The 10,429-nt window shown below is 28.0% G+C and overlaps 1 protein-coding gene across 1 annotated transcript; it reads left to right on the top strand.

Annotated features, from left to right (window-relative positions):
* Positions 1-8,138, top strand: LOC116021218 (bidirectional sugar transporter SWEET1-like). The gene is made up of 6 exons (XM_031261830.1): positions 1-97; positions 469-505; positions 3,356-3,451; positions 5,415-5,694; positions 7,129-7,248; positions 7,662-8,138. The coding sequence occupies exons 1-6, from the start codon at positions 52-54 to the stop codon at positions 7,851-7,853; spliced, it is 771 nt and encodes a 256-aa protein (XP_031117690.1). The 5' UTR covers positions 1-51; the 3' UTR covers positions 7,854-8,138.
* Positions 8,139-10,429: the final 2,291 nt, after the last annotated feature.

Here is a 10,429-nt window from a genome sequence, read left to right on the forward strand (position 1 = left end):
GTGTATTGGTGCACGGTTTAAGAGTTTTAGTTTTAGTATTAGTATAGAGAGATGCATGGTCTAGCACGCACTCTCCATTTGGCTTTTGGGATCTTTGGTATGTTCATTTCTTCGATCTCTCTGATGAAAATTTCGGCTTTTTTTTTTTTTTCTAATTATTCGATACACTTTTGTTCTGACGCTTATTTGTTTGTTTTTTTTTTTTTTTTTTTTTTTTTCTTTTTTTTTTTTTTTTTTTTTTTTTAAATTTTGGTTTTTTTTTTTTTTTTTTATTTTTTTTTTTTTTTTTTTTTTTTAAATTTTGGTTTTTTTTTTTTTTTTTTATTTTTTTTTTTTTTTTTTTTTTTTAAATTTTGGTTTTTTTTTTTTTTTTTTATTTTTTTTTTTTTTTTTTTTTTTTAAATTTTGGTTTTTTTTTTTTTTTTTTATTTTTTTTTTTTTTTTTTTTTTTTGTTTTTTTTTTGATAGCAAATGGAACTGCTTTTTTCATCTACTTGGCACCAATGTAAAATTCCCTCTCTCTCTCTCAATATGCATGTATACATATAGATATAAATATAGGTGTATATATGTATCTATATGTATGAACCTTCTCAAATCACTTTTAATATAATTTAACTATAATGACTTTTTTAAAATGAATAAAAAGTGCTTGCAAAAAAAAACGAATAAAAAGTGAAGGTATTTTTATTTTATTAATCGATCGATCGATTATAGAAGGTGTCACATATTTTAATAATATTTGATATTGTACAATATATATATATATATATATATATATATACACACACACTTCAGCTAAAATGCGGTCGCGCCTTAACGTGCGGTCGGTGCGGTCGCTTATAAAAGACACTAATACTGTTAAGAAAATGCACAACAATGAAATGCACAAATACACCACAAAATGCACAACATACCCAAAAATGCATCATACCTGGCCTCTCCACACTTAATTGTGCATTTATGAACATACCTAATGGTGCGTTTTTGGTGATGCGTACCTAATGGTGCGTTTTCGTTGTACTTTTGAATTTTTTGTTGTGCGTTTCCTAACACTATTGGTGCATATTTGTATAACTATTGATGCGGCTGCACCTGAACTAAGGTCTATATATGTGTGTGTCTGTGGATAAATTTTTATGAGGTTAGTAATATCAAATTATTATTGGAAAAAGAAAAAGTGATTTATTTTAAATATGTCCTATTTCGTTTGAAAATTTTTATTTTAGCAAAACGACACTGGAGTAAGAGACACCAAATATATATATATATATATATATATATATATATATATATATATATATATATATATACACATACTAATGCGTAATTTGATAATAAAACTTGTTGAATTAATATATTACTACGTGAAAAGTTAAAATATCATCTAAATTAGCTTATTTAGAAGTGTGTTTCATTTTAATTATTAATAAAAGTTACCATATTAGGCTACAATATCCTTGCAATATTTTCCTATTTTTCTGATTAGACCTTACTACAATATTATATATGTGTAACTTTATTTCAATTTTTTCACTATTTATACACTATCAAAATATAATATAATAACAACCATATCATTTTATTTTATTAAAATAAATTAATTCACCGCACCTTACCAAATGGCAAGGTGGAAGCTATGCATGGACACAGACAAGACAAGTGGAAAGCCTTGCATCCACTTGTTGGATTTAATAATAATAATAATAATAATAATAATAATAATAATAATAATAATAATAATAATAATAATAATAATAATAACTTCAGCGAATTTCCTATATACGAATGCAATTCCTTTCGTTTTAAGGATGGGAATAGTCTTACAAAGATGAATAATTATGAAGGTTATAAAAAGAGAAAATTTTATTTTTTCCTCGTTAACTATTATAATACTATTATATTCAGTTTTTTTTTTAAATTTACATTATATTTATTGATTTTTATTTTGTTGTCACCATTAATTAGTCTTTTAAAATTTTATTATTTCACCATTTAATAAGTATGGCTAATATGTAATTTTATTATCAATTAAAAGAGTTTACATGAGAAGGGAGAAAACATGTTGGAGAAAGATATTTGAATTATAAAATTACATGTTAACCATCTTTATTAAATTGTAAAATGATAAAATTTTAAATGAAAAAATAATTGTAACAAGGAAATAAACGTCATTGATATAATGAAATAAAATTAAAAGAATATTAAAAGTCAATGTTATTTTCCCTCTTGATAATATATGTTTATCGATCTCTTCATGTAGTAACAAAACTCTATTTATTAGCCAACTACATCCCATGTTAAAAAAAGAATTTCACTTACTAACCAAATACAAAAAAAGAAAAAAGAAAAAAAAAGAGTCAATTAATTAGTGCGCACATAAGAATGTTAATATTAAAATTTAAAATTACGAGGGCAATATAGCATCACTTATTGCATTACAACTTATGATTTTATCGATACTAGTCTATCATAAATCAAATATAAAATTACGGAATGAAGTAAAAAAAAGTAGTATTATTACTCGGGACACTAGGCCTATAAAAATCTATCTATCTATGAAATAGTCTCAGGGACCCGGGCTAGGAATAATATTGTAAATTTAAAGAATTGAATCGGGTCAAGATCTTCTTAATAAAATAATCTCAGGGGCCAGGGCCTCATCGACAACGGCAAATTATGCTATGGACACGGGTTCACCTTACAAGGTGGACCTAGGTCCATGTTCACAATTTAAAAACTCTATGTTCACAATTTTTGAGTTATATGTTCACAATTTAGAACTCTATATTCACAATTTCAAATCTCGATATACAAAATTACATTACTCAATATTCACAGTTTTGTTATATAGATTCAAAAATTGTGCTATACAACTATTAAATAGAGTTATGAAATTGTGAATATAGAGTTCTAAAATTGTGAACATAGAGTTCTGAAATTGTGAACATAGAGTTCTGTAATTGTGAATATTGCGTTAAAAAATTATGAATCTAGAGTTCAAAAACTGTAAACATAGAATTCTAAAATTGTGAACGTAGAATACTAAAATTTTGAACATATAATACTAAAATTGTGAATATAGATCTAGGTCCACCTTACAAGGTGAACTTGGGTCCATGGCATAAGAACCGATCGACAACCAATGAAAACTATAACTATACACATTACTATTTATTTTGGTAAAATACGATATTTTTATATATATGACATTGTCATGTTCGTAATTTTAAAATTTTTGAAATTTGTGCAGATTTTTTCTTTCTTTCTCTACATTATTGCTAGTTTCAACATTTAATTTTCTTGATGTTTGATTTCTTTTTTTCTTTTTTTTTTTTCCTTAAACAAATTGTAGTGTTACATTCAAGAGGGTCATCAAGAGAAGGAGCACGGAAGAGTTCTCTGGATTGCCCTATGTCATGGCCTTGCTCAATTGCCTGCTTTGTGCTTGGTATATTCTTTCAACACTTCATTCTGTTTTTACTTAAAGACTTGTTTGTGTATCAACACCAAATTTAACATATTGAAGTAATCACTTTGGTATTAATTTTTAGCATTAAGAAATTATATTTTTAATTAATTTGTTGTTACCTAAAACAATTCATAATAACATATTTTAGATAAAAGTAACACTACGTATGATAATCCAAAGGAATAGTTCAAGTGGCAAAGAAATTTCTTTGTGGGGAAGAACTCTGAGATAACCTGCCTGGATCCAATCCCCGCAATTGACAAATTGACAATTCCCATTGGGTTAACTCTTGTGCTTCTCACATAATTAGCCACATACATTTTAAAAAACACCACTTATGATCATAATTAAATAACCACATTTTACTTAAGAATATTTTTTACACAAATGTGTGTGTGGATTCGTTTTCTTTTGTTAATGTCTAATTTGTCCTTAATTTATAGTTTATTTTTGTTGCGCATTATAAATGTATTATATAACAACACCATCACTACCACCACCAACAACAATAACAATAGTTGTTAATAATTATAATAAAAATAATAATTTATTAGAATTAATTATCAAAATAGTTCCTTGATTATAACGAAATGACAAATTTGGTCCTTGACCTTTTTTTTTTTTTTGCCTAATTAAGTCCTCAATTTTAAAATTTTAACCAATTTTATCCTTCGTTTGTTTAGTCATCAGACATCTGGTTAATTCGAGGGTATTGTTGGAATTTCACGTTCAAAGCTACTCATGACCAAATTTGTAATTTTGCTATAGTCAATGAACCATTTCAATAAATAACTCTTCAATTTATTAAGAGAGAAAATGATGTTTTTGATGTAAAATTCCAACAATACCCTTGAATTAAACAGATTTCCGATGTTAACCAAATGAAAAATCAAATTGATTAAAATTTTCAAAGTTGAGGGCTTAGGCTCTGTTTGACAGACCTTATTTAGGATCTTATAGTTTATTTTAAGCTACTAATAAGCTATAAGCTCTGTTTGATAATGTTCATAAAATAAGCTAGTAGCTTAAAAAAAGAGCTTATTTTTTAATGCTACCTAAGGTAGCGTTTCAAAATAAGCTAGTAGTTTCCTAACTTTTTTTCCATCTTTAACCTTATTATTTTAAAGAAATGACATTCTTTACCCTTCCCAATTAAAACCTTTTTGGCTAAACCTTTTTGACTTTTCTTTTCAATATGTTTGGTTGTAATTTCAATTTGACATTTGTGTTTGAACATTGATTTTTGTATGAACTAATCTTATGAATTATAAACATTTTGTTTACTTTATATGTTTTCAAATATATGTTCTTATTTTATATTTTATTAAAATATATCGATTTCACTATTTTATATTTTAATATATAAACAAACATATTTAAATTTAAAACTATTTAAATTGTATGAAGTGTCATTTTTAGTCTTTTTACATTTATCAGTTTATCATAAAGCTAATTTTACCAAACACTTTTAAGCATAACAGCTCTTCAGATTTCAGCTTCGAGCTTATAGCTTTTCAGTTTTCAGCTACCTTTTCAGCTAGGTTTGCCAAACATAGCCTTAATTAAACAAAAAAAAAAATCAAGGCTCGAATTGATAATTACGCTATAGTCGAGGGACCATTTCAATAATTAACTCATAATATTATTATTATTATTCTTAATACTATCATTTAGTATAGAATATAATATATATCTTTTGAATGCTTATTTTATTTTATTTTTAAACCAACCAACAATGAAATGCAATTCCCTTTAGTAAACTAAATAAAGATCAGAATAGGTGAAATTAAATCGGATTCTATTCTTGAGTTATTTCATTCTTTATGGATTATGGTTGCTATATTCTATTCTTGAGTTATTCCAATATTATTATTATTATTATTATTAATTACTATTATTATTATTATTATTATTATTATTATTTGGTATGCGATAATGACAGGTACGGGTTGCCTTTTGTGTCACCTAATAACATACTTATGACAACAGTTGATGGAACCGGAACGGTAATTGAGTTAGCATTTGTGGTCATATTTCTAGTATTTGCGCCCAAGAATGAAAAGAGAAAGATGGGAGCGCTCCTTATTTTAATTGTCGGAATATTTGTTGCTGTTGCGCTTCTTTCGGTGCTTGTTTTCCATGGGAGAATCAGACAGCTCTTTTGCGGTTTCGCTTCCTTAATCTCCACTGCCATTATGTACTTCTCACCTCTATCAGTCATTGTAAGCTCTTCTCATCTTATCTAGTTATCTTCCCCTTTTCCAAACTTAATTAGTAGTTATTATTATTATTATTATTATTATTATTATTATTATTATTATTATTATTATAATAGCTACAAAAATGATAATTAAGTTAATTCATATAAAGTAAAATTCTCGTCATGTGTATTGATTTTATTGGAGAAAGGTGAAAAGAAACATACATATTTATAAAATTATGACTCACATTTTTCTGATCTAATATTCCCCTTTCTAAACTTTAGTCCTAATATTTTTGTGCTTTATTATTATATTGCTTGGCTTATTCAACTCAATTACAACTTCTTCCCCTTACAATTATATCACCCTACTAGTACAATAATAATCATCTCTATAAGTAAAGCTGGCTCTTGGCTTTTTTCACATGTCACGAAAAGTAGATTTTTAATATAGTAAAAATACATTATTCATGTATGAATGTACATTATATAAAATAATGTATTTTCAGTTCTCAAATAAATGAAATAATATACTTTTCATGAATATAATTTACATTTGCGATATACTAAAAACACATTATTTTTGTATTGATTGTACATTACTTTATAGTATAGTCCACACAATAATGATTGTTTAACTTAGGCCATTTAATATATAACTGTGAAAATAAAATAAAAAATATAAGGCAAAAGCTTGTGTGAGACCGTGAGACGTAATACTTATTATACTAGCAAATGCAATACTAAATCATGAATAAAGTATTACATTTCATATTAACTCGACCCAAAATATAATATTTGTTTACAAATTTCTATCAAAATATAAATATTTTTAATATATATATATATATATATATATATATATATATAATTTCATTTAAAAAGTGAAAAGTTATCAAGCCAAATTAATTATCTACAAATCATATTATTATAAAGTTGTAGCTTCCGTTAATTGTCTCATTTTAGTTGTACTTTTTCTATGCTTTGATGCAAATGAGTCGCCATTAACACAGGTGCATATGAGAAATCAATTATAAGGTAATATTGTTCGTCACTAATGGTCTTCTCAATGTGATTTATTTTTAATGTGTACGTGATTTACATACTATTATACAGTGCACACCATCAATAACGATTATGAGTTTTTCTTATTCCGAAAAAAATTAGGTGACCAATTTTAAAACATATGAATAATAAAAAAAAAAAAAAACAAATGAATACCTAGACAACCTGAGATTGCAAAGTGGAAATATTAAATAAGCCACGCCTAATTTATTTTTTTAAAAAAATTAATATATAGCTGTTCAGTATAGGCAAAAGGGAATAACTATTTGTCATCCTGTATGCTATTATGATATAATATTATATTTGAAAATTTTAAAGTAAAATGAACATTTCTTTTAGGAAAACAAAAACTTAGTACTTTTTCATCTTCATGAAAATTTGGTGACTGCAGAGGGTTGTGATGAAGACAAAGAGTGTAGAGTTCATGCCATTCCTCTTGACTTTTTCCATATTCCTATGTGGCACTGCTTGGCTCATTTTTGGCCTCCTTGAGAATGACCCTTTTGTTTATGTAAGCTAGCACTTCCAACATTTTATATATATAAATGCTTAATCATATNTTTATGTAAGCTAGCACTTCCAACATTTTATATATATAAATGCTTAAATATATATATATATATATATATATATATATATATATATATATATATATATATATATATATAAATTGTAATTTATGTCTCTCAAATGTAGACCAATTATAAATGTTACATCTCAATTTTAAGTGGTATAAATGTTGCTCCTGAAATTTGAATTGTCAAAATGTGATCATATATTGACCCCATAAATGGCTTATCCCTGAATTGATGAGTGACATTAATAAATGGCTTATCCCTGAGAGACATAAATTACAAATTTTCATTATTTTTCTTCATCTAATTAATTACATGTTACTCATATATGTATGATATGATAATAAAGGTACCAAATGCCATTGGATGTGGTGTCGGAGTATTGCAATTGATACTATATGCAATCTATAGTCAGAATACAATATTCATGACCATCAAGAGATCTTTTTCCCAATGGATGCTCCAAATCAACGCCATGCCCAAAGAGGAGAAGAAGCAACCAAGCATCCCGTCATCAAAACATGATGAACCTGCAGTCTAGTGTGTGTGTGTGTTATAATAACATTGTTATTATATTAAACCAAATAAAAATGTTGTGAAGTGGTTACAAATGTATTAGTAACATGTCAAAATTAGATAATGGTTAGTAGTGGGATTTGAATGGAAGTGTGTTAGATTTATGGATTAGTTTCATTTGTGTGTTTGTTAAAATTAGTGGGTTAGTGACATATTAGTCACTATAAATAGATTGCATTGTTTTCATTTAATGTAAGATGTAAGAGTGTGTGTATTAAGAAGTTCAAGCTTTAAACTTTCTCCATATTAATCCCTTTTCTGTTCCAATTATATTAAGCTATACATGTATATACACACACATATATAAAGATATATTACATTAAATATATCTACACTTGGTATCAAAGTATGTAAACCTTCCGAGCTCGAGATATTTCCCATATATAGTGAAACATGACAATGAATTTCAATATTGTATGGTCTGAACCCAAATTAGATGAGAAACTAGATTACAATTATTGACAAATTATAATGTCCATACATTTGAAAGCTCAAAATCTTTGGAGCTTTGTTGATCTCGATCTACCAAAGGGAGCTGATGCAATTGCTATATAACGAGATCAATTGGCCTTGTGACAAATTCACCAAGGTGTTGATTACTCCATTTGTGTGTAGTTATTAGTTGGTGCTGAAACAGCAAAGGGAGCTTGGGACATTTTAAAGGTGTCACACAAAGGAGTTGATCGGGCATAGATGTCCAAGTTGCAATCATTGAGAAGGTGGTATGATCGATGTGAGATGCCCTCTACAAAACGGTAGATATGTATTTCTCTCGTCTTATAAAAATTGTGAATAAGATGAGGTTATATGGAGACACTATTGAAGATGGTGTAATGAGAGAGATCTATAGAAATAATAGATATGTATTTTTCTCGTCTTATTATTCTTGTGAATGAGATGAGGTTATATTGAGCTCTTATCAATTACAAAGCTAAAAGGTAAAAGGTATGATAGAAAGTCATGTTGATGGATCTCAGCACTCCACTATGCTTACTTCCCCATGGGTCACCTATTTTGTGATTGTTGTAAGTTAAGCGCACTTAACCATAGAGTTCTTTGACTATCTGGTTGCCATATTCTACTTAAAACCAATTGGTGATAGTTAAGTGCGTTAGAAATAATGTAATAGATTTTGACATGCATGCCAACATGTACTGAAACTTTAGAACCCCCAATTTTATTTTTAGTGTTACAATTTTGATTAAAAGACCAAAGGAAAATTAAAGAAGAATTTAAGGAATTAATTCGAAGGAATTAAATGAGAATTTTGAAGCATTACTGTATGAAGAAAGGAAAATTCGAAGAAAGCAAGAAGAAATAGAAGTTTGCATGAAGATTTCTTGAAGATCAAGGATCATGGAAAGATAAGGATTATACTATGACGTCATGATTAATTACCAGTAATCCATACAAGTGGAATGGTTAGAAGCTTAATCTTATGGAAAGTAACTAGTCCAAATTGGGAAGAGAGATAAAATTGGAGCAAAAATTGAAGATTAAATTCACCAAGGTGGCGTGAATTATATTTTTGGAGACTTGGAGCTTAGATTGATACTGAAACTTTTTAATGTCTCACACAACATTAAAAATGGAGTTAATTCAAGTAATGGTCCTCCGACTTTGTTGATTTTCTAAAATTAGTCCCCGACTTTTAATTTGGACAATTTAGGTCCCTTGACTTTCAAATTCTTTCCAATGTTGGTTTTTTCCAATTTAGGTCCCATTCATTTGACGAAAGGACCAACATTGGAAAGAATTTGAAAGTCAAGGGACCTAAATTGTCCAAATTAAAAGTCGGGGACTAATTTTGGAAAATCAACATAGTCGGAGGACCATTGCTGTAATTAACTCTTAAAAATGAGATAAAGTCTATTTTAAGACTGGAAAGGATACAAGACCCAGCTGACAAGGATTCAAATTTGATATTGTCTTTTTCCAACAGACAATTTCTCAAATACCTATAAATATGAAGCGGCTCAACACCAAAGAACGATTAGACGGACACAAAAATGCTATATACGAAATATTCAAATGAAAATTCCTAGAGTGCAAAAATCTTCATCTTAGAGAGACTTGATATTCATTGAAGATCGAATCAATCCAGAAGTCTCAAAGTTGGAAGCAAAGAAAAAAAATTGTTAAATAAGTGGTTTCTCTACCGAAGTTTAGATAGAGGATTGTTACAAGGAGTTGTGAAGTCCTAGTTGCAGTGTTGGAGGCGCTGGTTTGGGTGTGATTAGTGTGGGCTTGGTGATCAAAGCACTAGATCACAAAATTCAATAGAGTGGAGTATAATGATTGCATACACTTTCAAACCACTATAATTTCTTGTGTTCTTTAGTGCTTAACTATTATTTATTATTGCATGCATGATCTACAGGTGAAACACACACTACACAATATTTATATTTTGCTGTTTACAAGACATTGACAAACTGTTGAGTGTTTTGTTTTTATATTGCTTAGAAAAATTTTGAATTGTCTATACAAGCCTATTCACCCCCCCCCCCCCCCCCCCCCCCCCCCCCCCCCCCCCCCCCC

The sequence above is a fragment of the Ipomoea triloba genome, chromosome 5 (assembly GCF_003576645.1).
Source record: "Ipomoea triloba cultivar NCNSP0323 chromosome 5, ASM357664v1".
NCBI classification, from domain to species: domain Eukaryota; kingdom Viridiplantae; phylum Streptophyta; class Magnoliopsida; order Solanales; family Convolvulaceae; genus Ipomoea; species Ipomoea triloba.